The sequence below is a fragment of the Callospermophilus lateralis genome, chromosome 2 (genome assembly GCF_048772815.1).
Source record: "Callospermophilus lateralis isolate mCalLat2 chromosome 2, mCalLat2.hap1, whole genome shotgun sequence".
Lineage (NCBI taxonomy): Eukaryota > Metazoa > Chordata > Mammalia > Rodentia > Sciuridae > Callospermophilus > Callospermophilus lateralis.
The window spans coordinates 207331713-207346898 of NC_135306.1; the positions used below are offsets into that span (position 1 = coordinate 207331713).

The 15186-nt window shown below is 56.2% G+C and overlaps 1 protein-coding gene across 1 annotated transcript; it reads right to left on the minus strand.

Annotated features, from left to right (window-relative positions):
* Positions 1-6720: 6720 nt before the first annotated feature.
* Positions 6721-15144, minus strand: Mrpl21 (mitochondrial ribosomal protein L21). The gene is made up of 7 exons (XM_076844851.2): positions 15043-15144; positions 14739-14796; positions 13624-13709; positions 11375-11538; positions 9784-9836; positions 8878-8981; positions 6721-7024 (listed from the first exon to the last, which is right to left on the minus strand). Exons 1-7 carry the CDS (start codon positions 15131-15133, stop codon positions 6960-6962), a joined length of 621 nt encoding a protein of 206 aa, XP_076700966.1. The 5' UTR covers positions 15134-15144; the 3' UTR covers positions 6721-6959.
* Between the last annotated feature and the right edge of the window lie 42 nt (positions 15145-15186).

Below are 15186 nucleotides of genomic sequence, written 5' to 3' on the forward strand. Positions count from 1 at the left end.
CCCTGTCCACCTGTGTCTGGGCCGCTGTTCTCAGCACTCTCTTTATTAATTTGTCCCCCAGGCACCTGGTGCTGCTGGCCTTGCTCTTCCTGAATAACTATGACACATCACACTTGGAAAACGGTGGCGTTCCTGCAGGCAAGGAGGGGACGTACCACGGTGGCCAGCCGACAAGGTGGCCAGGGTTTGGAGAAGCATCAAGGGTGCCCAGGGACAGGTCACTGTGGCCTTCCTGGGTGATGAAGCTAATGGCAGACATCACGGGGCACGTGATGGGGGCTGTGCTGGTGTCACCTCTGGAGGAAGCTGAGGCTTGCAGGGTGGGACCTCTTGCTCAGTGCCACGCGTTGAGGAGGGAGTGGAGCCGGGGAGCTGAGCCTGCTCAGCTGCCTCCTGTGGTGGAGGGGTCTAGGGGAGCCTCGTACAGCCCCATTGCAGAGCCTCATCTAGGGGTTTGCCCCCAAAACTCAAACTGAAACTTAATTCTCAAAGTCACATGGTCATGGAACTTGGAGGCAGGGCCTTAGGTAATTGGATGCAGAAGAGGTCATGGAGGTGGCTTTATGAGAAGAGGAAGAGAGAGCTGAGCCACCACCTTGCTCTGTCTTGCCACATGGTGCCTGCGTCACCTTGAGGCTCCGCGGGGTCAACCGGCATGAAGGCCCTCACCAGATGCAGCCCTTGATCCGGGACTCCCCTGCCTCCAGAAGGTTCTTTTCCTTATAAATCACTGGGTCTATGTTATTCAGTTAGAGAAACACAAAATGGACTAAGGAATATAGTAACATTAAAGATGTAGTCATTTGAGCCGGGCACCGTGGCACACGCATGTAATCCCAGGACTCCAGACACGGAGGCAGGTGGATCACAAGTTCAAAGTCAGCCTCAGCAACTTAGCGAGATCCTAGCGACTAGTGAGACCCTGTCTCAAAATTAAAAAAAAGGGATGGGGATGTGGCTCAGTGGTTAAGCTCCCAGGGTTCAATCCCCAGTACCAAAAAAAAGATTAATAATAATTGGGGAGGGGGCGAAAGATCATGTGGGCAACTGTACGTGTGATGGGTAATTTTAGGAGGTTGGGGATGGCTCCACACCTCAGCCTCGGGTTCCACCTCCTGGAATAATCCCACTTTGCTCTTTTTGGTTGTGTTTTGAAACAGAGTCTCACCAAGTTGACTAACTTGCCCAGGTTGGCCTTGAACTTCCAATCCTCCTGCCTCAGCCTCCCAAGCAGCTGGGGTGGCACGTGTGTGCTACTGAGTCCAGAAATAATTCCATTTTGGATGCTTCTCTTTGAGCATTAAGCATTTTTTTTAAAAAAAATCTGATTTGAACAATCCTGGAGGCGCAGCATCCTGAACTACAGAAGTCGGGCCAGGGCCTCAGGCAGTGCCAAGCTGGGTCCGGCATGTGTGTACTGAGCTTCTGGTCCAGCCTTGGGCTGGCCTCCGGGAGAACATGTTCTCTTTAGTTCCATCAGAAACTCGAAACTGGTGAGATGCCAGTTTTCACCTAGAGGACAGTTTGAGGATCCAGGAGTCTGCTGTTAAAGAGCAGGAAGTCAGGTCTCGGTTGCTTCCCCCTGCTCATCTGTGAAGGGCATTTCCTGGAAGGCAAGAGGCCATCAGCTCCACAAAACTGTGTGCTTTGGGAACACACCATCAGGAGGACAATGACGATGGTGGCCAGTCGGACTTGCACACCCACCGGTGCCAGGCAGGGCGGGTTCCGTTTGCATACCCACTTTGCAGATAAGGAAATGGAGGCATGTGAGGTGAATCTGCTCAGGGTTCCGGGGAGAAGCAGAAGTGGGGACACAGCCTCACCAGGTGGGTAGACTGCTTTCTAGGGTCCAGTGCTGGGAAAGCAACCCCATGAGGGGTTCCACCTGCCCAGTGAATCAGCTCTGGGGCCTGGGCAATGGTCGTGATCCAACCCAGCAGTGGTGTGGAGAGCGCCGGTGTGCTGCGGAAACGCGTCCTCCACCCTGGCTCTCCTCCCGGGCCCTTCCCAGCCCCCGTGCCGTTGGGTGAGGCACATGCCTGGGGTAACCCCACGGGGCCCAGCCCAGGGGAACACCCCTGGGGTCTCCAGCGCTCTCCCCAACTTGCAGCCCTGAGGTAGAAGAGGGCTGCTTTGTTACTTTGTCGTAGGGGATCCTGCGACTGCAGCTGTAGCTCCGCCTCCCCCACCCCGTGTGCCATCCCATCCGACTGTCCAGGTGACAGTCCCTGTACCCTTGAATCGGATCTGCCTTGATCTTATCAATGTCCACTGTGTTCCTCCACATCTGTCTTTCCTCCCTGTGCTGGGAGTCACCCCAGGGCCCCTTGAGCAATTCCTGCTGTGTGGCGGAGGCTGCCTGGAACTGGAGTCTGGGATGTGTGGCCTCGCCCGCTCAGCGCCCTCCCCCCCCCCCGCCTGCCCTTTGCCCTTTCCCCACTCTCTCATTTGATTTTTGCCCATGAGGAAGCAGAGGCACTTTCCACAGCTGCGGAGTCACTGGGCGCCTGTGCGAGGCCCCCACTGCGGCCTTCATAGTGGGAATGGTTTAGTGCATCATGGGCCCCATGTGGCCTGCATAGAAAGCCACTTGGCATTGACAAGGAAGGGGACAGTCCTGCCTGACAGGGTCAATGGACCCACAGTGGCGTCTGTCTAGTGCACCAGGCTGGCTGGGCCCTAGAGCCACCTCCAGGTCTGCATTACGTGCAGCCGCTGTGAAGGTCAGGGTGAGCGTGGCTCCTGCCTCCACCCACACAGGCTCTTCAGCTCACAGCGATGTCCCCCAACGCTGACCTCAGTCAGCTCCCTGCAGGATCCATCTTACTCATTTATTTATTTGGGTGGTGCTGGGTTCTCCACCCAGAGCCACCTCAGCCACAGTGTCCACAGAGGCTCTCCAGAGCCGTGCACACCTCGACCAAGCGCGAGGCTCCCCGCGCCCTGCCCTCTCGTGTCACCTTCTTCCTGGCCCTCCTGCAGGGGACCTTGGCCACTAGAGGTCCTGGATGCACTTGCTGTGGTCCTGTCTGATATCTGCCTTGGGGGTGGCGGTGCTCCCAGGCCAACACCGAGTGCGCAGACTCCTGGTCTCCAGGTGTGGTCCGGCCTCGCCCCGACTGGGCGCTCCTTTACCTTTGCTTCACTTTTTCCCTGGAAGAATGACCGCAGGGCTGGATATTTCACTGCTTTCTGCCCAGTTTGCATTTCCTTGTGTACCCAGTGAGCCACCTCCCTGGGAGTTGGGTCACCTCTAGATTCCACAGCAACTTTCACCTTCAGAAGTGACCTCACCAATAGCTGCTACAGCCGGGTGACCATGTGGCTGCCCAGGAATCAAAGGTCTCTCCGCCTGCTCTCTTTACCCTGTTGCCCCCCTGGCCACATTTCTGGTAGCCAGGGCTCTTCTAGTAAGTCTGAGAAGCCACTCTCTGCTCCTTCACACCACACTCCTGACACCGGATGTGTGGCTGTCCACACTAAGCAACCCCTGAGAACCCACTGGGTGTCCTACAGCTAGATCCACGTCCTAGGGACTTGGTCTTAGAGCAGACCCACAGGTGGAGGGCGCCATCCCACAAGCCTGTCCCCTGCACATGCCAGCCAGCCTCGTCCTCTGTGCTTCCTGGCTGGCTGGAATAGAGGGTCCCACCGCCCCTCCGAACGTTAGGTGATCTGCTGGAGCGGCTCACAGAACTCAGGGAAGGACTTCACTTCTGTCAACTGGTTTGTTACAAGGCACACAGTTCACAAGTATCCAAGGAAGAGGGACACAGGAGTCATTGTGAAGGGGCAAGGACTTCCGTGGTCTTGCCCATGGGAGCTCTTCCAAGCTTGCTGTTGGAGAGTTTATAGAATTTAACAGAGCTTCAGCTCCAGCCCCATCCTTACCAGGGGTTGAGGGGGTGCTGCAAACATCCTCGAATCACTTGATTTTCTGCTGAGGGGCCCCATCCTGCGGCTGGCTGCCCCCTCCAAGTCACCTCAGTAGCACAAACTCAGGTATGATCAGGGGCTCGTTGTGAATAACAAAGACACCCCCGTCACTCAGGAATTCCCACGGGTAGGAGCTCTGTGCCAGGAAACCTGGATGAAGACCAAACGCATTTCGGATCATGCCACAGTTGCCTAACCTGCACCAGGTTTCCCTGAGCCCCTGGGAATAGGGCTTATTTGCTGTGGCAGCGGAGTGGGGTTTGCACAGGACAGGTGGAGGGCTCTGAAGTATGGCCAGAGGTGAGCTGGCCGAGCCGTCCCCTGGGTTCTCTCCACGTGGCAGGTCACCAGGCCCCTCTCATGGGGCTTCTGGGCAGGGAGTTTGGAGGAACAGTGTGTGTTTGCTGTCCTGGCCCAGAGCCCAAAGGACATGCTCAGTCAACAGTACCGGAGCCCCAGGAGACGAGCCCAGCTCAGCTCCCAGACCCGGGCAGCACCTGCTGTGTCCTGGAACCGCCTCTTCTCTCTCCCACTGTGTCCTGTGGGACGTGTGGCAGCCCCTGAACAACCGGACTTTACTTTAAAATGATCCCTTGGTGAAGTGACCTTTGCTCTTCCGAGGCCATTTCCAGAGACATCTGATAAGGGCACTGCTGGTCTTGAACTTTATGACCAGTTGTCCCGCGCCCTGACAGAGGGCCCCTGTCTGGCAGCTGACGGCAGGAGGAAAGAGAGAAGGGGACCAGATGGCACCTTGCTGGAACAGCAGACCTACCTCAGCTCTGCCACTGGAGCTGGCTGTGGCTCTGCCGACTGTCACTGGCCAAAGCGTCTGTCCATCTGTCCAGGCAGCCACCTTGTTACAGACCCGACCAATGGCTGCTGGACACCTTTCTCATCGCATTAAGCCTACCACCGTGTAATTAATAGACTGATTAGTAATAACTAGGGTCATGCTGGGATTCTTTGTCACAAAGGAGGAAATAGAAGCTTAGGGTCTTTGCGTGGCTTGCCCAAGATCACAGGAACAAATGTACCAGGGCCATAAATGTGCACAGGTGACACGGGCAGGCCACTACACTCCTGCCCCACGAGGCCTAAGGGGGTCATGGGAGGGTGGCCACAGCTGACCCCTGCAGCCAGTGGTGGCTCACTTGAACAAAAATGGCAGGTGGGTGCTAGGGCTGGGGGCGAGGCTGGGAGATGGAAAACCGAGGGGTGGGAAGTTGCGGGGCTGGAGGGCGGCGGCCTTCAGCACCATTCAGCAGTGCCATACTAGCCGCATTGCCAAGCCCAGGGCCGCATTAGCTCATCCAGCTGCACAGCACACTCCGAGGAAGGTTCTAGGTCACTCCCCATCGGCAGGTGGGGCCATGGCTGGTTCCGAGGGAGTGGCCCTCTGGCGCTTGGCTACCCAGTTGCTCTGCACCCCACAGTTCCCTTCCCTGCTCTCCCTTGGCCCCTCTGCCACTGCTGGGGGTTTTGGTGGCAGCAGCCTGGTGCATGGCCGAGCGAGAGAAGGTGGCCATCTAGAGGAGCAAGGACAGCACGTGCCACAGCCTTGGAAACTTACGAGTTCCAGAGGTGGCTGGGTTATAGGGGTCCATTCTATACCGGGCTGCGCTGCCTGCAGCTGCCCCAGAGTCACCATGGTCAATGGGGAGCCCATTGGCTCCCTAGCAACTCCACATTCAGGCGCAGGGACGAGCCATGCCCCGGGGTACTGCCCTCTGCTGCACACAAAGGTCTCCTCGGAAACAAGAGTATTTTTTATTTTTATTTTTTGCAGTACTGGGTCCCACAGTGCTCTCCCACTGAACTGCACTCCCAGTCCTTTTTGAGACAGTCTTGATAAGTTGCCCAGGCTGGCCTTGAACTTGGATCCTCCTGTCTCTGGGTGATCAGGGCCAGTGACAAGCAGGGCACGCGGGCACCTGACCAGAGAGGCCCTGGTGGGAAGGCTGCCCTCTTTGCTCACGTCCAGAGCTCAGGGTGGCTCCTCAAGGGCGCTTGGGGAACGTGGAGGGAAGTACTTGCCAGCCCGCGCCCAGGTTCTTCTGTGCCACTAGACGGCCAGGCTTCTCTCCTCGAGGGTGGCCCTCCCCACACCCAGAACCCCTCCCTCTTGCTGGTTCCCTCGGTCACTCTGGGTCACCACCTCATCCCTTCTTGCCTGGATTAGCTTCCCAACAGGTCCTCCCAGTGGCCTGACCCTTGCAGCAATGGACCTGGCAGCCCTGGAAGACTTTCCAGGTAGTTTGCAGCTGTCAGGGTCAAGTCCAGGATCCCCTGTGCCCACTGCTCTGTCCTTGTTCCTGTTGTGTCCAGTCCCCAGAAGGTGCAGTGCCTGTCTCTGAGCTGTCCCTCTCCATCCTGGGGCCTTGGCCTGCCTGGCCCTCCTGGCTGCCACTACATGCACTGCAGTGTCCCACGCTGTGTGCTGGCGCCTCCTGCTGGATCACGGGAGGAAAAAAAAGCTGAGGAAGGAGGAGTTCAGCAGCCAATCACCAGGACAGGTGTTGGGTGACTCAAAGGAGGGCTTGCTCCTGTCACCCCCCCCCCCCCGGGAATCCAGGTGCCCCCCCTGCCCTCGGCTCATCTCAGCGTGTTCCCCAGGCCCACCGTGGTGGGGGCAGGGCTGCAGGGACTACTATTTCCCACAGGCACTAGCCCCAGGGGCCTTCCTTGGCTCAGGGAGGTGGCCGCTAGTGGAGAAGGCACTTAGGCCAAGACCTCACCTTCCCGGCATGCACAGCCCTGCACATCAAAGCAGAAGCTTGGTCTCCTCGGAAACAAGTCTATTTTTTATTTTTATTGTTTGCAGTACTGGGCTCCACAGTGCTCTCCCACTGAACTGCACTCCCAGTCCTTTTTATTTTGAGACAAGTCTTGATAAGTTGCCCAGGCTGGCCTTGAACTTGGATCCTCCTGTCTCAGCCTCCTGAGTGGCTGGGATGACAGGCGTCCACCCCAGGTCACCATGAGCTTATTTGGTACTTGGTTCAACGCTGGCTTGGCAATCACAGCAAACACGGAGCGATCTCAATGGTGTTGATCCGGAGGACGGTCTGTGGGGCCACAATGACTGGAAGAGAGAGAAGACACTGTCACAGGCCCAACCAGGCTGGCCACCAGGAATGAGCTTTGCCTGCCCGGTGCTACTGCCCTGTGCACAGGGCTCTGTCCTGGCTTGCACTCCCTAGGCAGTCCTTGGCTGCTGCCTGCTCCGTGGCTGCATTAGCAGGAGCAGAGCTGGAAGGCTGAGGCCTTAGGACAGAGTGGCCACCTCTGCCCCACGTCCACTGTGGGTCTGGACCATGAGGAGTAAAATGTTAATTCTGTGGTCACCTGGGAGTGTCAGAGAGACAGGAGAGACTGTCCCACAAGCACATATGATCATATCCTACAACTGGTAATGGAGCAGCAGCAGCAGCTGTCCCAACAGAACTGTGAATGACACCATTTAGAGCCAGAGCCCTGGCTGTCCTGGGCCCTGTAGTGCCATCCTTCAGGTGGCCATCTTGTGGGGATGGGGTGTCCTGTGGACGCTCCTGTCTGCTGCTCAGGGCAATGCCGGGCGCCTGTAATTGGAACAAGGCAGGTGGCAGACAGCAGGACAGCAAGGTCAGGCCTGTCAGGTGCCCCCTGGGATGCAGGGGAGGTTGTCCTGTCCACTCCATGGCCCACTGCCCTTCAGAGCAGGACAGGGACACCAGCTCTGCTGCCAGGGGCCCATTCTCACTGGCATGCAGGAGCCTGGTGCCTGTCCTGTCCCCTGGCCACACCCCCCCTCTGCAGCCTGTGAAAGCCGCCCGACAGCAGCCCTTCCCCTCCAGCCTGGCTGACCATCGTCCTGGGGACTTCTTACTAACCACACCCTGGTCATCTCTGTACTCTCAGTGACCTGTCCTGTGCACGCTCACGGGGAAACATGTGGCAGCCCTGGGCAAGGCTGGCACCCTGTGAAGTCACCCCCAGACCCCACCTGCCCTTGTCTCGCCACCAGCAGCCTCCCCTTCCCTGCAGCCATGCTCCTGTTACAGCTGTTGTCTGGTCACCTGCAGGACACCTGCTGATGTCCCCAGCTGCTCTGCTCCAACCCCCCCAACCTGTGCCAAAGCCACCCTCATAGCTCTCCACCGTGGACATCCAGGTCCCTGACCTCGTCCTTCTCTAAGCGCCCTTTGGTGGCCACTGCCTGGGCCTCTCCCACCTCCAGCCCCAGAAGTGCTTCCTCCTCCAGGGGAGCCCCCATGCTACTTAGCCATGACCCAGCCCCTTGACCCACCCCGGCCCACCTGGGGCCCTTCTCAGCCCCTCTCTGATGGCCTCTAGAGGGCGCTGCGCTTGGCTACAGCTGGGCTGGGGCAGAGCACAGCCCGCAGGCAAGGCTAGGGACACGCCCAGCAGCGCCCACTCAGTAAGACACAAGCTGACAACTAGCCCGACAGCTGGCTTTTGGGACCAGCCACCTTGAAACAGGCACCAGCCCCTCCTACCCACTCCTTTACTGCCAGTTCCCCTGGCTTCCTGCAGGGGTGGCCACAGCGTGGACGCTGGGTTCACTGAGCTCCCCCAGGCCGTCTTGTGCTGTGTGTGCTGTGTGCAGATGGTGCCAAGGTCTGCCCCCGCTGAGGCTCCTGGGGTGGCTCTGTCCCGCCATAGCCTGAGACCCTGCTCGCGCACTCCCTGCAGGCGGGATGACACCCCACCAAGGGACCAGCTCCAGCTTTCTCCACAGTGGATGTGACCTGTTTCCAGGGTTCCATGTGACCCCAGATGCCACTGATGTCCCTCAGGTCAGTTGCTGCTGTGACTGGCCAAGCTGAGGCCCAGCAAGCACCCTGGCCTGGGCGGGCAGGGCCTCTCCCAGCTGCAGGAGCAGGGGCGCCCGGGGACAGCCACGGCAGGGGAGTGAAGGCCACGCCCCCCACTCACTTCTCTTCCTCCTGTAGTTTTTCCTTTTCTTGAATTTCATGTTGACTTTAGGCCATGATTCTGTCTTCTCAATGACCGTGGCTTCCACTCGAACAAGGTCTTTTCTAGAAGGAAAGTAAACAACCAGGTGCCTTTTTAAAAATCATTTTTCATGTTTATTGTTTTAGGTATAGAGGAACACAAAACATTATCATTGTGTGGTACTGAGGATGGAACCCAGTGCCTCCCACGTGCCAAGCAAGTGCCCTACCAGCCCTCGTGTGCCTTTTTGATTATTTTTAATATTTTACTAACACTTTAGTAAAATTCCTAGAATGAGAATTCCTAAAATTTTATTAACACTTTAACAAAGTTCCTAAAGAGTTACCTTCCTTCCTGATTATAAAGGCAATATGCCCTCACTGTAAACATTCAGAAAACCATAAAAAAGCACAAAAAGAACTTTCTGTGGAGTGTGTTGGTTTTTTGTTTTTTTTTTATTTCACTTTTACCTTTACTATTATTACTATAATTCGTGGTGCTGGGATCAAACCTAGGACCTCGTGTGTGCTTGGCAAGTGCTCTACCACTGAGCCACGTCCACAGTCCTCTATTTTGTCCTCTGTGACAGGGTCTTGGTGAGTTTCGCGGCTGGCCCTGAACTCCTGCTCCTCCTCCCTCTGCCTCCTGAGCAGTTAGGGCACACCTGGCTTCAAAGAAATCTGCACGCTTTTGTGCTATGACGAACTGGTAATGGGCTAGCAGTCTGGGCTGGACAACTCCTCATGAGACACGGGACAGCCAGATTGTGACAGAAACTTGCTGTGTTCAGCTGTGATGGTGAGCGTGCATACCCCCCCACCTGGCCCAGCCCACCTGTCCTGCCTGCACCCCAGCCGCCCCGCCCAGCGCTCAGTGCTGCATTACCCAAGGAGAGGCTTGCCAACAAGTGTGAAGTTGTCCGCCCCAACCAGCAGGACCTGAAAAAGTTAAGGAGGAACAGTCATCATACCAAGTGGCACACAGTCACCCAAACAGGAGTGGGCACCAGGGCTCACAGAACACAGAGCACTAGTTACCTGGAACTGAGAGAGCAGTCCCGGGTTGGATCTGCCTGCTATTTACGCCTTAACTTAAACAGTGGGGGCTGGCCAGCCAGGTGGGGCTGTCCAGTGAAATGCCTGGGCCCTTGGAAGCCGCATGCAGAGAGTCTGGTCATCTGATGCAACAGTTATGCCCCAGACAACTGCTAAGCTCTTGTCTAAACTTCACCTACACTGACTCTGATCTCACGCATTCTAGTCCAGGGGCCATCACTGAGCTGCACCCCATCGTGCCACAGGTCTGTGGAGGCGGTTCTCAGTGCTGCCAACAGCGCCAAGACTCAGGCCAGCAGTGATCTTTCAACCACTGCAGAGCGGCACACAGGCCCCGTTCCACGTGGGGACAGCCATGCCAAGGTGTGGCTGTGGGGAGAGTGCTCTGCATTCCAGGAGCAGCGGAGTCTGCATTAGATGCTGGAAGACCTCGCTGATCAGAAAGAGGTCCAGGCGTGCCGGGGCAAACACATGAAGACAAAGTTCCACGAAAGCACAACGAATGACGCAGGTCAGACAATGACAAATCACAAAAGTAGCTTCTGAGCTAATTTCAGCATGAAGTGCTCTTTGCTACTGGACTTCCTAAGTCATACAAGCAGCCTCCACTAGGTGGGGTTATAGGAAACATTTCAAGGTAAAGGAACTGGGTGCTACCTTAGCAGAGGCAGGTCGGTCACTGTGGACTGAAAAACTTGGAAAGATGACCTTGTCTACATTGAGCTCTTGAGTTTTTCTTTGTCATTATTCTTTAATGAACACAGTAGAATGGCTACTTGCACACATTTATATCGTATTAGGTACTGTAAGTCACCTAGAGGTGAATGCAGTAGCGCATGCCTGTGATCTCGGCCGCTTGGGAGGCTGAGGCAGGAAAATCCCACACTCAGGGCAGCCTGGGCAACTTGGTGAGAACCTGTCTCAAAATTAAAAATACAAAGGGCTGGAGATGCAGCTCAGTGGTAGAGCACTTGCCTAGCATGTGAGGCCCTGAGTTCAATCCCCTGTAGCGCAGAAAACCCAGATAAAATCCTAGAAAAATGTCTATTGCAGCCTTTATAGTTTTATAAACGGAGAAGGCAAAAATCAAACAAATGCCCCCCAAACACAGCAGGCAGAATTAGAACCAAAGGCGAGATGTGCTTAGCCACCTGGGTGGACCAGCCGTCCGAATGCAAGGTGCACCACAGTCAGGCAAAGGCTGGGGACCACCCTGGCAGCCAGAGCTGACGCTAGGGCAGCACTCTACCTGGAGCTGCCACTCCTGCCCAGGACCAGGACCTGGCGACAGCGAGCATCTGTGAGATTGTGAATGAGACCGCCAGGGGCTGCCCTCCCTCCCTGAGCCCCGCCCGGGCACCCTGTGGGACTGCATGTTTGGTGGCAAGTCCCTGAATATACAGAGAAATCAACAGCCTCACCTTCTCCAATCGAATCCTCTCCCCACACTTGACATCTAGTTCATTATGGATTAAAATCAGGTCTTCGGAGGTCACCTTCCACTGGTGGCTGGCAAAGTGCACCACAGCAAAGAGACGGCCGTACTGGCCGGTGGCGATCAGCTCGTTCACCTTCCTCACGACGTCTGGGGAAGAGCACGGCAGTCACCCCAACTGGAAAGGCACAGGTGGCCCTCCCTCACCCCCCACCGCAGGGTGATGCAGAGCACCTGCTGCCTGCTGGCACCTGCTGGGGACAGCTCACCGCAGGCGGCCTAACCCTGTCTTGTCCACCCTGTAAACACAGGTGCCAAGGAGGAGGCCCAGCTGCTGCTCCCAGAGGCACCGGCCTCTTGGGTATGGGGTCAACAGATGGTGGTGCCCTCAGGCCCCACAGCAGGCCCAAACTGCCTCTTGCGGTTCTCTGGCCTGAGCATGAGCCCCCTGCGTGTCCACGGCTCTGGATGGGAGGAACCCTCATCTTTCCACTGCTGTTCATTAAGGAGCAGTGGCAGGGGGCGGCCAAACCAAGAAGGGAAGGACAGCCTTTCCCAACAAGGAGCACCCAGAATCACATTCTGGGGGCAGGCAGACTCCAGCCATGCCTCCTGGACTTGGCTCCTCTGCCATCTTCACAGCCCTGACTCGAACTCAGGCCACCGTGTGCTAGACCCTGAGGTCTGCTCTGAATAGGGGCTCACTGAGCAGACAGCCAGCTTGGCCTGCAGCTGGACACACAGGATGGACAAGGCAGTTCCTGCCCTGGACACAGAGTCAAAGCCAGAAGCTGCACCTGGCAGTGAGGGCAGAAGTCTTGGTGTGCGGTCAGCCCTTCGCATCCCTGGATTCAATCAACCTCAGATTGAAAAAATTCAGGGAAAAAAGCTGCATCTGTATTGAACAGATAACGGACCTTTTCTCTTGCCGTTATTCCCTAAGCGACAGAATTAACGTGGCATTTATGTTACACCGGACGTTATAAGTTGCCTAGAGATGACTTACATATTCGAGAGGACATGTATAGGTGATGTGTGAACCCTTAGCCACTTCAGACTTCAGGGCTTGGGCATCTGAGGATTCCGAACCCGCAGGCAGCCTGGGGCCCATCCCCCACAGACACTGGGGAATGACTACTTTCACCTTGTATGCCGTCTTTTTTCCTTTGTGGACCTGGTAATGGAACCCAGGGCCTTGCCCATGCTAGATAAGCACTCTACCACTGAGCTACATCCCCAGCCCATCTCTGAGATCTGGTGATGCTAAGCTGCTGAGCCTGGCCTCCAAATGGCCATCCTCCTGCCTCAGCCTCCCAAGTTGCTGGGATTACAGGTGTGCACCACCATGTGTGGCTATCTTGTATAATACCTTAAACACACTTTAAAATACCAGAAGGGTCTATTCAACAACATAGGTTTCCAGCTTTCTGGAAAACTGAGGATCTGGCTCCTTCCTGGCCACAGTGGCAGCCATGGTGCTCCTCCTCCTGATGTGGGCTCTGGGTCGCTACAATTCCCCACACCCTGAACGTTTCTCCAGCACCCAGGGCAGCACTTCTGCTCATCAACGTTGCTCTTCAGACAGGGGAGAAGCTGCTCCTGAATCCACGGAGACAGGGTGGGACCCAGGACAGGTACTGGGACCTGCCTCATGACAGCTGCTCCAGAGCTATTTGCTGAATGAATGAATCAACATTTTGAACATTTGGTGGTTTTGATGTTGTTGTTTTGTACCAGGGATTGAACCCAGGGGTGCTCTACCACTGAGCCACATCCCAAGCCTTTTTGTTTTGAGACAGGGTCTGGCTGAGTTGCCGAGATTGGCCCTGAATTACCAATCTTCCTACTTCAGCCTCCTGAGTCATGGGATTACAGGCATGCACCACTGTGTGTGGTTATGAACGACATTTAGAATTTTGGTATTTACTGGCAAAAATGGACATGAGGATTCACACCATGCTATGCCCTCGAGCACCTGGGATGTGAAACCCTGCTTTGTGGCAGTGGCCACCTTGATTACTAGCCAGAGCAGTGTTGGGTGCCTCCCCTTGTTTTGACTCCCTGCAAGGATTTTCTTTTTAATATATATGTTTTTTCTTAGCTGTAGTTGGACACAATACCTTTATTTTATGTATTTATATGTGGTGCTGAGAATCGATTGAAGCACTTCGTGTGTGCTAGGCAAGTGCTCTACCGCTGAGCTGCAACCCCAGCCCCCTCCCTGCAAGTCTTTACCTATGTGGTGTCTGGTCTCCTCAACTGGGTCTGGCAGAACAACTTCTGGCCACGGTGGTGAACTCAGAGATGTTTTAGGAACATACCTGTGAAAACATTTCATAAATGTGTACCATATGCACATGAAAGGCAGCTCAAAATCCCCAAGAAAGAGATGCTGCGCTTGTGGTCAAGATGAGCTATCCTCTCACAGGCACCGGACATGTGTATTGATGCGCACCACAGCAAAGAGATGGCCAGTACGGCTGGTGGGAGTTACAGGGCTGTGGGTGTGTGTGTGCAAACCTGCTATGGAGAGGGAGAGGGGCTTGAGCAACAGTAACACAGCCCCTTTAGGACCACTCCCACCTCTCTGGTCAAATACTGAGAAGAGTCTCCCCCATACCCGTAGAGCTATGATGTATTTCAATGTGCAGTGGCTGATCAATCATTAGTAACACGGGAGTCCTAAGCATTCTGTTCCATGGGAAAACATGCCAATGTCTAGGCCCAGGATGGGGCACAGGGGAACTTGACACAAATCTAAAATTAATGGGCATTTTCCCACCATGCTTGGTTTCAGAGGCGCTAGGAACAACACACCATGATCTGCGGTGGGCAGTGACTTTGAGGAGCAGTCTCTTAAGTCTCTATCCTGTGTGATATTCATAAAGAAAACAACACAGATAAATGGGGCCTGGCAAAGACAGCCAGAACCTTTCGTGGGCGATATGGGAATAACAGGACACTTCGAGTAAAAGCCCACTTTGGATTTCTTCCTAGGTTCAGATTGAGTTTTTCAACTTCTGCTCCTGCTGCTGCTGAGCATTCTGGCGGGAGGTAGGCATATCTGTGTGTAGTTCTCCCTCCTCCCCACACCCGCAGCCAGGGGAGGGGAGCTGGGGGCTCGCCCACTGAACCCCATCCCCAGCCCCTTTTCTTTTTACTTTGGGACGGGGTCTCCTTCAGTGGCCCGCTCTGGTATTCTCCATACCAGGTGTTCTGCGGAGCTGAGAACTAATCTAAGGCCTGAGAAAAACTGCCCAAAGGTCCGAGCTTAAGCGCTCTCCAGCACCCGGGCGAGGGGAGTCCTGGCTCGAGGGGGAGGCGAGGCGCAGACCCCATCTTGCTATTACCCTGCTGGAGGCGACGCGCTCTGCGAACCGAGTCTCCGCGCGGCGGGCCCGAGCGCGGCTGCGGGAAGAAGAGAGCGCGGTCACCAGGGCGAGGGAACGCAGGGGCGTCTGCCGCGCCCAGCGGCCGCAGCAGGGCCTCGGAACCCGGCGACCGGGACCGGCACCCGGCGACCCCGCTCTGGCTCCGCGGCCTGTCCCTCCCCGCCGCCGGGGCCCGCCACCAACTCCCGGGCCTATTCGGAAGCCAAGGGGACGTCGCCTGCCCAGGCCGCCCCCTCCTTGCACCCGGCCGTCCGGGCCTCACCCGCTCCGGGCCGCCAAGGTGTTAGAATGCTGCGGCCGCAGGCCAACGCCAGCCGCCCGAGGGGGCCCGTGAGCGCCGCGGCCGCCGCCATCTTCGCGTGGTTTGGCCGGAAGCGGAAGTGGAAGCGGTTCGGACCCTGTGCGT

Bases quoted from the DNA above. Each gene is read 5' to 3' on its own strand.
- Mrpl21 (XM_076844851.2), bottom strand. From the start codon at position 15,133: ATGGCGGCGGCCGCGGCGCTCACGGGCCCCCTCGGGCGGCTGGCGTTG. The intron at 14,797-15,042 runs GTGAGGCCCGGA...TTCTTCCCGCAG, and splicing joins ACCTTGGCGGCCCGGAGCGG to CCGCGCTCGGGCCCGCCGCG. The intron at 7,025-8,877 runs GTGAGTGGGGGG...TCTCTCTTCCAG, and splicing joins AAACTACAGGAGGAAGAGAA to TCATTGTGGCCCCACAGACC.